Source organism: Phodopus roborovskii, unplaced genomic scaffold (assembly GCF_943737965.1).
Source record: "Phodopus roborovskii unplaced genomic scaffold, PHOROB, whole genome shotgun sequence".
Lineage (NCBI taxonomy): Eukaryota > Metazoa > Chordata > Mammalia > Rodentia > Cricetidae > Phodopus > Phodopus roborovskii.
In genome coordinates, this window is record NW_026126461.1 from 3,311,020 (window position 1) to 3,328,001 (window position 16,982).

The 16,982-nt window shown below is 48.9% G+C and overlaps 1 protein-coding gene across 7 annotated transcripts in view; it reads left to right on the plus strand.

The window, feature by feature from the left end:
- Positions 1–16,982, plus strand: part of Agap1 (ArfGAP with GTPase domain, ankyrin repeat and PH domain 1) — a 436,703-nt gene that overhangs the window by 143,966 nt on the left and 275,755 nt on the right. For all 7 annotated transcript variants that reach the window (XM_051190767.1, XM_051190761.1, XM_051190762.1 and 4 more), the window contains exons 2-3: positions 105–163; positions 4,441–4,528. In XM_051190767.1, coding sequence (XP_051046724.1) covers positions 105–163; positions 4,441–4,528 — 147 coding nt within the window. The remainder of the gene's footprint in view (positions 1–104; positions 164–4,440; positions 4,529–16,982) is intronic.

The following is a 16,982-nucleotide window of genomic DNA, read 5'->3' on the forward strand; positions in this document are numbered from 1 at the left end:
CATTCTTTACTGCCACCTCCCTCCGCACCAAAATGACATATAGGAGACGTTCTGATTTGCCTCTAGTTGTCATGTCACATCCCATTTTCCATCCTCTATTACAGATGCTTTCGTGAACAGCCAGGAATGGACACTCAGCCGATCTGTACCGGAGCTCAAAGTGGTGAGTGACACCTATGGCCTGTGGGAGGGCGGAGGCTAGAGTAAGCAGGGTGTGAGTGTGCATTCTGTTTCCTGGGGTCTGAAGGCTGGGGCATGGTGTGTCTGTGATGTGTGCACCTGGGCAATACTGTCATTGGCAACAGGGAAGCTAGAATTTTGGGTGTGCCTGGAAGTGCCATAATTGCCATCTAACAGATGGTGGCGCGTGCACAGGACTAAGGCTGGTGTCTGTCCCCCACCTTGCTCTGTGCTGCTCTGTGTCTGCATCCTGTGTGTGCACGTGTGTGTATGCATTTGCCTCTGTGTTCTGAACCTGTCCCTTTCTGGGTGGTGTGACAACCTCTGTAACAAGCCATCCATAGTCATAATTTTTGTCATAAAGTAATGACTGTTTATACAGTCATGAGCTCTTGGTGTAAGTCAAGAGTTGTGCTTTTTAATATAAGCAACTTCCAGCAGAGTGAAAGCTCGTGGCTGGCTTCTGTGAATGTTGTCCATTGCAGTTTCATAAAGATTGGCCAGTTTCAGATACTTCTGGTAGGAAACCCGAGGGTGCTAACCCCTCTGGTTCCACAGTCAGTGACAAACAGCAAGGCCAGGGTGTTTCCACAGGATGTTTATGAAGCAGGCTCCTGGACATGCTCTGCCTGCAGGTTCCATGTAATTACTGCCTTCAGTCCTGACAGTTACCCCAGGAGGGGCAGGTCCTGTTGTCACTTGTGTCACAGATGAGGTTTGGAGCATGAAGAGCTTCCTGAGAAGCCATCTACAGTAGGGTAGAGCTGGGATTCGAAGCTTGGAGAGGAGAGCCTTCTATGTATCCGTCCCCACTGTTGCCATAGCGCCTGGCCCCAGGTGTCCATTTAAGTCTGTACAGCAACCGAGTGGGCTGGGGTGGGTACTTCAACCTCCTGGCAGTGCAGGAGAGATGGCTGGGAACCAGGTGTTACTGGATTATCTTCCCGAGAGCCTGCCTGTACTTAAAGGTGTTGCAGGTTTCAGGGCCTGAGTGGTTTTTGTTTGGCTGGTTTGGGCTTTTTAAGATAGCATCTTACTTACATACTTGGCTGCTGTGGAACTCACTATGTAGCCAGGCTGGCTTTTAATTCACCGTCTTCCTTGCTCAGCCTCCCAAGTGCTAGAACTAAACAGGCTTGTGCCATTACACCTGGTCCAGTCCATGTATTCTTATCAGCCAGTCATGAAGATGAGCACTCCCCAAAACTTCCTGATGTGGTTTTCTGTCATAAGCGTTTGGTGTGTCTAGCAAGTATTGACATTTAAAGCGACAGGGTAGGGTTCCTCTAAATGTGACTTTCTTAATGCTGGGCTGCCTTGAGCTCACTGTGATTGACTTGCCTTGTAGTTAAGGGCTCATCTGTGGTTTGAGAAGGGCCATTAGCTGTGCCTTGGTGTGCGCCCTCTTGTGGTGGCTTCAGCAGGCACCTCATTGTCAAGGGCACCTCAGCCTGTCTTTGTGTGGTGAGGATGCCCAGGTCTGAAGAAACACCCCTTTGTTCTGTGAAGCATTTCCCTTCCCATGCCCACAGGGCTGTTATTGTTTCTGCTCCCGTGCAGCACTCGGGACTGGTGGCCCTTTAGGTCATCGCCTTGGGACCCTCAGCCCTGCTTGGAAACGTAGTCGTGGAATGATGTCACTGATTCTCCCAATAGACCTTTTATGAAGGGAGTATTTTCCAATGAGTCTTTGGAATCTGTCAGGATGTACAGTTCACTGTTGCTCCTTGTGAGACTGGTAGGCCTCTGCCTGGGGTTCTTTGAGGTTGGGCTGTAGTTGCTTTTAGCACTGTAGATCCGTGCCAGGCTGTATGGGCTCCATGCCTCTGTCTGAGTGGAAGCCGTAGACAGACGTTGCCTGCAGAGGTGCCACTGTCTATTTTGCTTATACTGTCAGCTGGAATTTTTTAAAATAATATATTTATTTGCATTTTGTGTGCATTGGTGTTTTGCTTACATGTATGTATGTCTGTGTTATAGTGTCAGATTCCTTGGAATGGGAGTTATAGACAGTTGTGAGCTGTCATGTGGGTGCTGGAAGAGCAGCCCATGCTTTTAACAGTTGAGCCATCTCTACAGCCCCTCAGCTGGGGTCTTTAACTAAAAGGCTCCATTTGTTTTGCAGTAGATTTGTGTTTAGTGGTCAGAAGAAAACACAGGGTGTTAGAGAATTGAGGTTATACAGGGACTGTGCTTCGCTTCTTGGGGTAGACAGCATGGGGCACAGAGCCCTAACTGATGCTTGCACGGGCGAGGAGGGGTGACAGTGCCTATCTGATGTACCCAGCTCTGTCATTATCAGGTCACCTCCTTTCTGCACATGAAGCCCTTTGGCTCAGGCTGAGTTATTTCCTCCTAGGCAAGTGACATTTAGGAGCAGTTGTCAGTTTCTCAGGAGGGCCACATTCCTGACAATAGTTTCTGCCAGTGTTTCAAGTTCAAACAATGCCATTCACAATCTGTGAGATGGGTATGCAAGCCAGGCAACCTCCATCCCCAGCCCAGGGTAGCTGGCGCTGACCTGCTCAAGGATACCTTTGTCCATTGTTGCAGAAAAGAGTGGCTGGTGTCACCGCACAGAGAAAGCCCAGCTGCACAGTGCTGGATTTCTCCCTCCAGGAAGAGAGAGTGATCTTAATTAAACATTTCATTTCTGCGGCATACTGGCTTGGATTTTCTTAGCCTGGAGCTGACAAACAGCAGGTGCCCTTGAGCAAACGAATAATTAATAGGCAGATATTCTCAAACCGTGGAGGCTCAAGGTAGGAAGATGCAGGTTGGACTTGGAGCAGGGACAGCTTTGTGCAGGAGCCGTCTACATGCTCTGGCCCTCAGCCCAGCTCTCAGTGGTAGAAGAGCTCATTTATATTCCAGTGTTAGTCATTCATCAGCCATTCACACACTGAATCCGTGGGGGCTGTGTCCCTTCCTTGGGCTGGGTGCCTTGGCAGGGCAGAGAACAAGATAGGCAAGACACGGTCAGTCCCTTGCTATAAGGAGTGGCAAGTCACATTAAGGGCTGTGTTGTGCAGTACTGCAGCAGCAGGGCAGCTTGCTGGCCCCAGGTGAGGCTGTGACATTAGAGTGTCCTCCTCCATCCAGGCTGCTGTGACAAGATCTGGTATGGTGGCTTGTGAATAGTAAAACCTCTCTCCGTAGTTCTTGGAAGTCAAAGGAACCTGCAGATTTGGGGGCTGGTGAGGATTTAGGGGTCATCTGCATTATAGATCACAGTTGGGATGTTCTTTCCCATCTCCTCTCAGAGGTCCAACCCCCAATGCATCTCCCAGGGCCTGGGAGACACAAGCATTTAGAAACCAATAGAATTGGTCCTCAAAGATTGTGATATCTGAGCTGGCCAGGGCTCTGATTAATCAGTGTGGAAAGCTCTAGTCACCCGGAGACAGCAAAGCCAATAGAGATGAGGTAGGTAGCTTGTGAACATAGGAGACAAAGCCAGGAAGTAGGACCCTGAGTGGCAGAGGGCTGCAAGCATGGGGAGAGGGCAAGGGCAGCCTGTGGACTTGGGGATAGTCACACAGACCAGTGGACGATGGGGACAGGTGGGACTTCAGGGAAGAACACGGCATTGATATATGGCCATTGAACAGAAATTAGAACACACAAGGCTACTGAGTGGGAGAGCTCCCTGGACGGAGGGAGAAGTGCAGGGCTCCCAGCACAGGCCAAGCGTCCTTTCCCTAGAGCACCAGTATCAGCCTTGCCTCCCTGGGCACTGCCAGGCAGAGGCACTCACACCACCCTTCCCCTCTCCTGTTACTTTCTGCTAGCTCACGGTTGTTTTTCTCTTGGTTGTGTATTTCTGAGAGGCAGGCTTGCTCTTTATGCCCCATCCTCCATCCCAGGTACTCCCACCTCCAGCTTTCCCAAGTTCACCTTCTTAGGGTGGAATGTACCAGATGGCCCCGTCTGCAAACTACCCTGTGTGGCATTGGGTCTCATGGAACCTTCCCATCTGAGTATATAGGGAGGCTCCTATCCCAGTGAACAGTTGAACTGGCACACATGTGCCCTATAAAGCCAGCAGGGGTGTCCCCAGAAGAATGCCAGCCATGCTGGCAGCCTAGCAGCATCCAGGATGGGAGCAGCTAAATCAGAGTCTCCAAGAGAAAGAGTTGCTGAGTTCATTTTTGAATACCTCTCTAACCTGGGGTTACCATGTACTTTAACTGCTGTATGCACAAAAACTAAATAAATGATTTAACAACCTGTTGTCTTTTTTTTTTTTTTTTTTTTCAGGGGATTGTGGGTAACTTGGCCAGTGGCAAGTCTGCGCTGGTGCACCGGTACCTGACGGGCACATACGTGCAGGAGGAATCTCCAGAAGGTATGTTGTTTGGCAGGTGGTTCATTACCAGATTAGGGTTTAGGGCTTACATTTTTTCTTTAGCATATTCTAAATCATTGATGACCCATGCCAATGCCATAAGAAAGCCACCAAGCACCGAAGAGACTTAGGTATATGTTCCCTCCTATAGGGGCCTCAGTGCACTCCAGCCTTTCAAGGGTTAATCATGTGATGCCTTTGAGTGCATTTCCCCTGTAAAGTGTGTCCTCTGGAACCTTAGTTCAGAGCTGCTTCTTTGAGTGTGGCTCAGACATCTCTCAGACCTGGACACTGACCTTGTAATGCTGTTTGGTCATAGACACCAGCGTTTCTAAATCCAGTCCAGATCACCCTACTACGTGTTTGAGTATGTTTCCCTTTATATTGTATTAAACATGTAATAATCATTTTGCATGTGAGTTAGGCATTTCTTTTGCCATTAGACATTTTGATTCTTACGTTGGCATATCCATGTCTTACTGTGGTTCTGTTTCTATTTTTTTCTTTTCTTTTTTTATTATTTTTTTTTTACTTTAAGATTATGACAGAGGTAATAGGAAGCCCCATAGTCCCCTTAATCAAAGTGTAGCCCACAAGCTATTTTCTAAACTATATTTTCTCCCCATGTAACCTTTTGAAATCCAACTCTGAGACACTGAATTTCTGGTTCCTTCTCTTTCTTACTGGCTGTTCCATTCTTTGCAGATATGGATGCAGGTAACTATGCATTTTCTTCATGGCAGTGCCTGTCTCGCTCCGGAGAGAGGAGAGGCACAACTTCGTACTGTAGCGTTCCCTCCCCACCTCGTTCTGTGTCTCATCCGATTTTGTTCATTTCACCTTTTTCTTAAGTTCAGCATTTCACCCTGTTTTGTCCCTTAGCTGTCTTTTGAGTAGTAGTCCTAAGTAGCTTCACGTGTCCCCTGTAACACATGTTTTAGCCCTTTAACTCCTGTCCTAAAGGCCGTGGAACCATCTAGAAAGAACAGCATTCTGAGGGGCTTGCTTGGGGCTCTGCCACCATTCTGCAATATTTCCCAACTATGTTTTGTAAGCATCACATCAGGGAAATACCCGCTTTTCAAATTCTCTCCATGAATTGACGATTTGGGAAGAGGACAGGATCCAAACAAAGGTTTATGGATGAGACCAAATGGATAAAGGCTTGTTCTGGTGGGGTCTGCAGACCTAGGTACTTAGAATTCAGAGTATGGAGGAAGGAGGAATATAGTATCCATAACCCTCAAGACCTGGCCAGGACTATGCAAGGGCCTTCTTCTCCGTGCCCGAGTGTGAATGGTCACCGTAGCCAGCTTGACTAGATAGACTTGGAATCTATAGCAATTCTGTCTCGGGCCTTCTGTGTGGTGGGACTCACAGTCGTACAGCCTCCAAGGGTCTGCAGCTAACCCAGCTGAAAGGCAAGCATATGCCCTTTTCAGTTAATGCCCATTCAGTTTTGAATGTCTTCCAACACCTGCATTTTGGTCTAGGATTGCTAGAAGTTCCAGGCCAGCCCCGTCCCTGGATCTCTTGCTGTCACTCTGTGGCCCAGAGGTCTGTGGATCTAAAGATAGATTGTGCTGAAGTTGCTGACTCTAAAGGAAGAGGCAGAACCATGTCTACTTTTGGTCATTATTGTGATGTCTATCATTTTCCCATGGGACATTCAGTCTGTCTTAACACACAGGTGTCTGACTTGATTTATTTGCAGTGTAGAATATGACCTTCTATTTGGATCAACACAGCAGCGTTTCTCTCAAATGTTCACACATCAGAAGTAAAAACTGTAGCTTGTGAGCTGACCTCACTGGCTGCTAACACCTCCCCCATATCTGCAGACTGGGAGTATATCATTCCACTGGCAGACACACAGCTGAGGAATCATGGACCTGGGGGACAGAATTCAGGATCTCTCTGACAGCCTCGCCCTGTCCGCCTGTCCATGCTCTTGCTGTGGACCTTGGGCTTAGGAAGGTTGTTCTGTGTGATGGCGGAGCTTAGAGCCCAGGTGTACCCAACAGAATATAGCTGAGTCTGTTGTGAATGAGGAGACCTCTGCATGCCTGGGAGCCTCTGGGCCTGGACAGGTCTGTTACCCTGGAGCTGCCCGTGTCTTCCTATGTGAACATGGCAGGTAGAGTTATTGTCTTTGTGCTTCTCAAGATCTGACAGCTGGTTTCTATTCCCTGTCCCCACGATCCATGGGTCTTACATTAGCATCAGGAGGCAGAGGACTGTGTCAGGAGCCTTTTGTTCCTCACACTGCTGCCTTGCAATCCCAAGATTCCTCTGTGAGGTCATCAGGGAACTCACAGCTGGAGATGGTTGCAGTCTTTCCCCATGAGTTAACAACCAGTTACCCATGCTGACTGAAACTGAGAAGCTGTGTATGGATGGTGCTGTAGGATTGGCATCTGATTTACTGTCTTTATCCAGGAGTGTGGAGAGTCTTGGGTGACGTGGGTCATGGAAGTTTTCAAGGATGGCTGTAGCTCCACCTTCCCTTGGTTGGCTCATTAGCACCCAGGTGGGAGGGTGCAGCTCATGGGAGGAAGGTGTGGTTGGTACCTGGCTGAAACTTTGGGTTTGGAGTGAGCTGTGTGACCCTCCAATTTCCTTTTGATTTGTCTTTTGTGACACTTTATTTTCTGTCGCTGTAACAAATGCCCAAGATTAATTGCTTTGGGAAGAAAAACTGGTTTATTTTTTATTTTAGCCCACAGTTGGAGAGGCTGCATGTCCAGGATTGGTGAGCTCCTTGTTTGTTTTGGGTTCTGGTGAGGACCTATAGTGGTATCACATCCAGAGAAATCATGCATGACCGGGACATGATGAGACAGGAAGCTGGAGTGTGGGGTGGGGCAGGGTTGCTCTTTATTGAGAATGAACCATGATACTTTCAGGCCTACATTAATCCCTTCTGAGGGCTATTCCCCACCTGTTAAAGGATTCAGCACCTTCTGTGGTTAGGAAGCGGGATTCCCTTATACAGACCTCTGGAGAGATACATCCTTCAAACCATGTCGAAGCCACAGAAATCTCCTGAATGCTAGAGCAGTCAGCTGGATAGCTGCTGCTCAGCCATGCACATGGCTGTGTGTCTGCCAGTCTGTGCAGCTCACTGAATTCTCCCCATTCTTGTTCATGGTGGTGCAGGTTGTTCCTCTGGTCCAATACGTACAGTACATAAATATCATTTGCTGTAGTCCTGACTTGCCCTAGGATGTCTGGGTATTGGGAAGGATAGTGTGTTGAGGAGCTTAAAACGGAACTGTCTTTCAGAAGAGAGTTGCCTCTTGGCAGGAACATTCCTCGTGTCTCGTGTAGTCATCCCAAAGTGTTTTCTTCAGATGCCTCTCAGCGTCACCTCACAGGGTGGCTCTGTTGTCTTTTCTTGAGTGGCACCTTTTTAGTTGACATTTTATTCTATGAAAGAAGAAAGTTGACCTGAAAGCTTTGGAGATACAGTTCAGAGAAAACACATTATGCATTATGCTTGATGCTACTTTTAATTAGTGACTTAGAGCAATCCAGCTTGTCTCAGCAAGGATTTTGTGATCCGTGGATGGAGCTCTTAGAGTGTCATTTGTGTATAGGTGAGAACATTTGTAAATGTGTGTTTGTGATTTATGATTGATACCAGAGTCCCAGTAAAGTCCCTTGGCAAGTTTGGTTCCTTGAGGAGACAGGGAAGCTCTCAGTGGTGATGGTGTTGACTGGTGGTATCTGCCCTCTGGTGTCTCCCAACTTTCTTGGGCTCCAGAAGTTCTAGGTGTCCCTGGCTATTGACATCTTCTAGTCTCGGTCTCTGTTGTCACATCTTGTTTCTCCGTGTTGGCATTTTCTTTATCCCAGGAGAACACCCGTGGTTTGATTTATGGTCTAGCCTATCTAGTGTGTCTTCATTTGGATTCTATAACTGTGGGCTGTTTCCAAATAAGGTCCTGTCGGGTACCCAGCATGTGGTTTTGCCATTGATGTGTTTGTCTATTTATTTATTTGTTTGGTTTGTTTGTGGAGACTCACTATGTCATCCAGCTTAGTCTTGAACTATAAGCCATCATCCTGGCCAGCCTCCCGAGTGTTGGAGTTATGGCTGAGAGCCACTGCAGTTGGCTTAGTGGTGATGGTTAGGATGAATCTTTGTGGGGACACAGCTCTACCCATATGTGTGGTGTTTAGCCAGGCACCATACCCAGAGCTCTGGAGGAGGGTTCCGCTCCTTCTCCTCTCCTGCTCATGGGTTGATTAGTGCTGCTGGCATTATTGAGTCTCACAGGACAGGACCAGTTTGGGTGTGACCTTCGCACCTTCCTTTCAAGGCCCTATTAATAGCTGCTAATTAGAGTTGTGAGTAGTGTCTGTAATTTCAGTTTCCCCCTCATGTGTTAGGTGCTTAGCATGCACTGTGCACCTGCCTCCCCTCATACCGAACACTTGTGTTTTATGGGAATCTTAACTCTCCATGGGAGAGAGAAAAGAGAGAGAGAGAGAGAGAGAAACAGCTTGTCAGCAGCATGTGAGAGGTGTTGGGAATCATGTCTCATCCCAGACACGTACCTTTGTATCCTCCAGGGATGATAGGCCGTGGGCCCTGGACAGACCCCCTGGGTGTTGTTTCTGCCTGTTTGTGGATTGTGGTCCCTAGGGGCTCTGCAGATGGAAGGACACAGACCATGGAAGCTCAGTGGGCACACGGGGGTGGGGGTGTAGGTGATGGATTGATTAGAAGGCATTAGTGTTAAAGGTGGCAAACCTGAGGATGGCCATGGACTGCCTTCCTGCAGTGAGATCCTTGATCACCCCTAGCTGATAACTTCCCAGCCACAACCTGCTGGTGGCACAGGGTTAAAATGTGGATTGAAGTCGTGTTGCCAGTCGACCCCCTTCTTTTACCCAGATCCAGAATAAACAAACCCACGCTTGGGTAAAAATTAAAGTACGTGGAGTCTGTGGCCCACCTGCTACAGGCCTCACACACTGCCTGAAGAGGTAGGGCGGGCAGCAAGGCACCGTAGGCTCACTCCAAGAGTGACTGTCACCTGCTACAGCGACGGGAAAGGCTGCTAAGAAGGGACACATCCAGGTGTGGCCTGGGAGCTCACGGGCCCGCTGTTCCGGTCTACGGGGGCAGCATTTGTGCCGCTGACCTTTTCATTGCCCATTGCCTCTTAGCTAGGTCAAATTTGGAGGCAAAAAGCTTCAAGGCTGTGGTTGCCCTGGATCTGTCTAGGCTGATAGCCAGGAGGTACCTGGCCAGGAGCTGGGTGATGGGGGCACACCTTCAGGAGCCCCGTGCTGGCTCCACTTCTCTGCCCCAGCCCTGTTTCTACGCTCTCCCCAGGGCCTCAGAAGCGATCGCATGCAGTGGCCACATGCATAGTGTCCTCAGCCACATGCAGCTGAAGGTACACATACAGCAGCCTGGAGATCCCTACATCAGGTCTCTTCTCCCCCAGAAGTAGAAAACACTAAGTCTGGCCTTGAGTCACCCATTTTGGCACAAAGTAACACAACAAAGCCAGCGGACAGGCAGAGAATTCAAGGCAAATCTTTCACTAGGGAGACACAAGTAAGATAGTGGCGGATATTTCTCACATGGAAGACGAACCTAGGCGTTATTCCTGCATAGAGGGAGACTGGAGCAATTGAGGGAGGTGGGAGAGCCTTCACCTTCTGCCTGTTAGGCAAAGCTGCAGATGTGTGATACTGAGTCATGACCACCAAGGGGAACACGAGGTGAGTGCAGTCCACTAGGTGTCCCTGGGTGGGGCAGGTCTAGGACTCACTCAGGTCCCCAACCTACAGATGCTCAGCTCTTTCATTTCAGATCCCCTGGTCTTTGTGTGTGACTTGTACATCTCTTCTGTGTATCCTAAATGCCCTGGAGGACTTCGGATACAGGGTAAATGCTGCATGTGTTGCAGTTTTGTAGTGTTTTGGCATGAGGAAATGTCTGTCCATGCTCAGTGGGTGTGGTTTATTTGGGCGGGTATTTTGACCTGGCTTGGCTGGCTCTGTGGGTGTGCAGCAGTGGGTATGGAAGGTTGATTCTGAGAGAGACTGAGAGAATTGAGTCAGAAAGAGCTCTGTTGTGAGTTGCCCTGAGAAGCCATAAATGATGCTGCCCATTCTTCATGAATGTCCAGTGACAAACCCCCACCAAGTATGATTCCACCACAGCACACCCCGAAGAACCAGTGACATTTTTGGGCTTCCCTACAGAGCGTGGGTAAGGGGTTTATTGGCAGGAGTGATGACCCCAAAGTAGCTGCACTGGAAAATCTTTACCCACAAGGATGATGGCTTCCCCATTACCATGTAAATGGAATCCCCTTCATTAACCTTCCTTAAAGCGATACATACTAGTGCCTCCTGAGATCCTGAGGCCATGTGCAGATAGAGCCAATTATAAACAAATGGCTGGGAGGTGTGGCTAGACCAGACCTTTCCATTCCTCTCCTAATCTTTGAGAGGGTGTCCAGCAGTCCATCCACAGGCCTGTCCACTGGTGACTCTTGGAGGAAGGCACAGCTGATCTGATAAAGATGGCCTTGTTTTTCTCAGAGGACAGCACAATGCAGCAGTCTCCTAACTCACACCAGGAAACTAGGTTCTGTGAGCATGAATCACCAACAATTTGACAGTGCTCTTTGTTATGCCCGGCCAACAAGAGAGCATGCAGAGCACGGTGGGCCACCACTCTTGGTTTCTGAGAGAAACTTGGAGCTTGCATGTGTACTGTAGGTTTCCGTTTGATGGAATGGTGCTGTTTTAGTTTTGGTACAGTGGCTGCTCCTTTACCTAATCTTGTTTTAGCCAGCAATTGCAACTCTGCAGTGACAGGGCTGCTTCTCTAGCAGTGACCTGGCTGCTCCGGCTTCAGCCTGGCGGGAACTCTGTTCACACAAGCACTGGCCCTGTCGCTGCCACTAAAGGTAGTTTTAACTAAATCTCTGTTTCTATTTATAAACAAGACTCGAGATTCAGAGGCTGGGGTGAAAACATGCAAGCTCAGAGAAGCTGAGTAGCAACTAGCTAACCCTTTCTCCTTGCTAGTGCCTCTGAAAGACTCCTGCTTTTGCTTGGCCGTGCCACTCCAAACCCCACCCCATTACTTCCTGTGTCTCTCATCTCTCCCCGATGCCCTCTGGTGCTCTGTGCTAACTTTCTGTCAGCCAGTTACTAATGCGGCCTCCTGACCCGAGGTTAATTTTATTTAATCAACACAAATGCAAATGCAGGTTCACAGTGTGATTGAATATCCCCCAACAGTGGTTTTAGGTTTGGTGAACATTTGACTCATTTGTGGGAAAGAGTTCAGTCCGCACTGTGGCTGAAAGAGGAACTGAGATGTATGTGTTCAACTAAGACATGTGCGTCTGTTGGGGGAGGTTCTAGCAAGGGAGCAGGGGTGCCGACAGGAGGGGACCAAATGGACCCCATCACCTGCAGCATTCAAGGGGCCTGCCGTTCAGGGTTGCCATGCAGTCTGTCCTAACTACTCCTGCTAACCCCTGAAGAGGCTTGCCGGTAGCAACCATGACTGCTGGAGCTGTCAAATAGTCAGGGTTCCCAGCTCTTCTAGGCCATCTAGCAGTCTTACAACACTCAGCATGTGATGAAGACAGTGATTTGTGTAGAGTATTCAGAAAATCTCAGCCTTTGTAGAATGACAGCCCTGTCTCTGCAGAGTCATGGGTGGCCTCTTCGTGTGTGGGCCTGTCGTATGTGGGCTTGTCATATGTGGGCTTGTCGTATGGGGGCTGTCGTATGTGGGGGATGTTAAGGCTCCACCTCTGCTCATTTTGGATCCTCAGCTGTGGCAGGCTCAGATCCCACTGGTGTTCTCAGAGGTGTGACAGCAGCCATCAGTGCTGTCCTCTGCTTGAGGACCCTTCACTGTTCTGGGATAGTCCACATGAGACCAGCAGACATCTTCAGGGCATCCCAATCCCCCACCCCCAAGTGGAGATGAGACCAGTAAAGGCACAGCCTGTATGTCACCAGGGACCACAGCTTGCAACCAGGAGTCTAGACCAGAGAACAGGGTGCAGAGTGGCTACCCTCTCCTGGGTCTGGAAGCTCCAGGGTCTTTGCTACCTTCATGGATAGGTAGGTGCAGGATCATGGGTTCTGTGTGCAGTAGCGATCAGGACACCAAGTTTCCTGTGTGGGCTTTATTTGAGTTGCTTTCTCTTTTTCTTGAATTGCTGATGTCAACTTGCTGTAGCAGGTTCCTGGTGGTAACTTACATCCAGCAGTTGCCGGAAAGCCTCTGTGCCATGACTTGGTCTTTATATTCCCCCAAAGAGCCTGCCTGGAATGGCCTCCTAACAGATGTGTCTGGCTAGCATCAGGCTAGTGAGTGTGTTCTCAGAAGCATGTGGATCTGAAATATTTTGTTAATGGATGTTTACTTTGTCTCCTAGAAACAAACGCGGTGGTAAACACCCAGCCTGATTTCTCAGGATGCTGAAACACATTTAAGCTGTCAGCTCCTAGAATCTTTCCCAAACCCAGTAAACTTTAAAAACTCTAGTCAGCCATAGTCACCGCACAGATGTTAGGCTTCTTTTCAAACTGTTCTTGGATCCTGTTTAACATTTGAGCAGAACAAAAATCCATACAATCCTAATAAAACTGGAGTGGTTTTGAAATCTGCCCGTTTATGGTTTTTAATGAAAATTTTACCGTGTTGCTTGCAACCAAGGGTTTTGTTGTTGTTGTTGTTGTTGTTGCAAAAGTGACTACTTAGGGCCCTCTGTGAGTCTTGAGATCTTTGGGTCCACTGGTTGGTCGGTTCCATAAGTGAGTTCCGCTGCTCTTCTGGGTGGTTTGAGGTTCTAAACTCGTCCCTAATGGGGAAGTCACCTGCCTTCCCTTCCACATGGTCATCTGTGTGTGGCAGTCTGCAACTCTGCCACGCACAGGTGAAGGGAGGATGCTGAATTTTTACTAGACTTTGAAGGAAAACGAGAAGCATGTACTGTGATGGGGGAAAGGGGACAAAGTCAGGAGGAAGAGGCTGTCACGTCTCTGGCACCTGTGAGTCTGGCAGAGCAAAGTGTGCTTTTCAGTTGGTTGGCAGGAACTCAGTGGATTGTCCCTGTTATTATCATTACTCCAGGAGAAAGTGAAGACTCATGAAAAGCTGGTCCAGTGCCTGAGGTTGGTGTGTCCATCCAGGAAGAAGTTGTTTCCTGGATGCTTCCATGGAAGTGATTCACACCTGGCCAGGTGCATGTCTTCCAGCTCTCCAGCTGGGGTAGACAAGCTGGTGTGTTTGGGGAAGGTTCCAGCTCCTCGTGGTCACTCCATGTGCACTTGGATGCTGTGGGGCTTCCGAATCAGAAACAGTCAGGCTGGCTTTCCACACAGCTGTTGCTGTCCCAGGAACCTCTAGAGTTGAGTGTAGCCATTATTAATTTTTTGTTGTTATTTTTTGGAACAGAGTTTGGCATGCCCTAAACTGGCTTTGACTTGACTGCAGAAGACTTACGCTCCTGCCTCAGGTTCTCCAATGCTGGGATTGCAGGTGTGCATCATGTGCCTAGTTAAATGCATGCTGCAAATAGAACCAGGGCTTCATGCATGCTAGACTAGCACTTAACTGGCCGAACTGTATCCCCAGTCCAGCAACACAGCCGTTCTTAGCAGGAAAAGCATAGCAGGTCTAGACACTTTCACATTGACAGTTAGAAATTATTTTCCCAGGGATTTTACCTCCGTAGGTGTTACTTGCACTGCAAGTCCATCACTTTTATCTGTCAGTCATTAATTTAGGAATCTGTTACATCTAGTACTTGTGTCTGCTGTGCCATTTGTCTGTGACTTTGAACTCTAGTGGGCCGCCCACTTCCACTATCAAAGCACCTCCTGGTGACAACCTGCTGAGATCTGGTTGCCACAAGACTTGATTCGCTGTATCAGTTTGCACCCAGGTCAGATGCAAGGGATAGGAGACCATTCAAAGTGGCACAAATAGGGAGGGTAGGCTTCTTGACTTGTGTTCCCAGAGCATCTAAGGGGCATATTTGGACCTCAATACACTTAGATTCATAAGGTGCATTCCTCTCCCATCTCTTGCATGCCTGGGTACTAATACTCAACTAGCTAGCTGGTTAGCTCTTACCACATGGTCTAGGCATTTTGTTGATGCCTCTGTGACCATGGTGCTCATACCTGCTAAAGAGAAAAACTTGATTTTTTTTCTCTCTCTTACTTTTCAGTTCTTAGTTTTTCTCTTTCCAGTAAAAATATTCAGGGACTGTTACGATTAGCTTTGCTCACGTCACATGCCTTTCTTTGAGCCAGTCAGTATGTCTGGGCATAAGGAAAATGTTCTTGAGTACTCTTGGAGGATAGCAGTGATGTCTGCATCACTGTTGGCTCCTGACTGGTGGGTGTGGAGGTAGATCCAAGCCCTGTGTCATATCTAGAGTGGCAAGTGTTCTTTGAAATTTTAACCAGAGGGGCTGCACAGTGCGTCTCCTCTTCCTGTCACTCGGCATGCATAGTGCATGCGCGGGTCTAAAGCAGTGTGCATCCCCCAAACCTGTCTCACACAGGTGTCTGCTCGACTACTCTGCTTCCACCAGGCCTGTGTGCTCTGTTCTTTGCCGGAAACATTTCCCTCCTGGTCTGTACAAGGATGCATATGCTCCTCATGACTACTGTGGATACAGTCACAATACCCAAGGGGGACTGGGCTCAACCCTGTGCGTGAGTGATCCCAGCACAGCAGCCTGTGAATGACAAGAGCTTCTTGTGACTGTAATGCATATGTGTAATTGTTGTCTGTAATTGGCACAGGCCAGAAAAGGAAACCAGATACAACTGGTAGTGCTGTTTTGCCTCTGCCCGGAGGTTTCCGGGGTACACTGTGTAGGATTCTGAGGTGAGATCTAGGCAGAGGCACTTGTAGTGTGTGATGTAGGACTGTTGCCGTTCCTGGGCCTGAGGCTGGCCTAATCCCCGTGACCATGACGTCAACACATGTGACCAGTAGTTTCTGTCTTTTGAGCTTCACTGCTTAGTGATGCACATTTAATTTTTTAAAAAGTTAGCACTATGACAGACAGAAGGGGAAGAAATAATGAACACAGCAGTTGTTCCTTGACGGCCAGATGAGTAAACCAGCTGTGTTGAAAGACTAATGTGTACAGTGTGCACATTCGGCCACTGGGAGGTGAGGGGCTGGATGGCAGAGCCAGTCCACACGGTGTCTGTGCCTGCTTGGGTTGCACAAAGTAAAGTCCGATGCCTGAATAGAACAGGGCCCCTGAAGAAGTGTCACAACTGTCATCATTAAGTAGAAGTGATGGTAACGTAGTACATGTTTTGGGGGTGACTATGGGGGTAGACAAGCATTCCCAGATGGCCTCTAGGTGATCTGTTGGAACCCAACACCCCAGCGCCCTCTGCACTCAACTCTCGTGTTCTGTCAGGATGGTCGGCTTCTTCAGCACATGCTAGCTTGGGGCGGGCACAGCAGCATCAGTGGCATGTAGGCCTTACTCTGAGATGTTCCAGGTGCAGGTTGGTCTTGGAAGAAGCAAGCTCTGTTAGGTTTGGGTTGAGCCTTAGGGCCAGTAGCTTCAGCCCCAGGAAGAGGGCACAAGGACATCTTGCAACTCCGGATGGGAAGCTGGTGTGGTGACAGGTGCTCCCCAGCATAAGGTACGATCTGTCTTCTCAGTGATGAGTCCCTTTCAGGAGGAGCAGAAGCCTGGAGGCAAAGCAAGCTGCATTCCATCTAGTAAACAAGTGATACAGGATCACAACACAAAGAATGTCCCAGAGACCTGGGACAGAATGGGTGTGGCCTTCAGAACACTAAGTACGTGCATCTACATAAGAACATTCAAGGTACAGACTGGCATGTAGGCTGGTGCAGGGATAGGAGGTGGCTGGCTGAAGCCCTGGGTTGAGTCTCTGGCATGGGGGGGGGGGGCAGGAAACACCTCCAGCAGGGATCACCTGGATCAGAATTGCTACCGCCTGGGTTTTTTTTACAAAGGAATAAAAATAGACACTGGCAGAGCCTAAAATACTTCCTTTCTGGTCTTTTATGGAAATAGCTTCTTCTGTGGCACAGTCAGGTGCAGTTGGGTGACAGGGACCATCTGGGAAGTGGGTCTCTAGGCCATGTCATCACCATGTGGACATCGCCAGGTGTCTTAACACAGCCCAGGAGAGCAGTGGCATCACCGGTGTATGTAATCTGGGGTCGCTGGCTCCAGCTTCTGCCGCCCCTGGCAAGCCCTGTCTGGGCTCCCAGGTTGTTGTTCTCCTCTGTCAAGGGTTAGACAGTGGCCCCCAGGTGCTGTTGTTGGGTCCCTGTTCTTAGGGAACACCTGGCTGTTGGCTGTGTCACATTGGAGTGTGGCTTCCTTCTACAGCTTGGGTTTGATGTTCTCTTCTTCTGAGCCTGCTTTACCACCTCCTC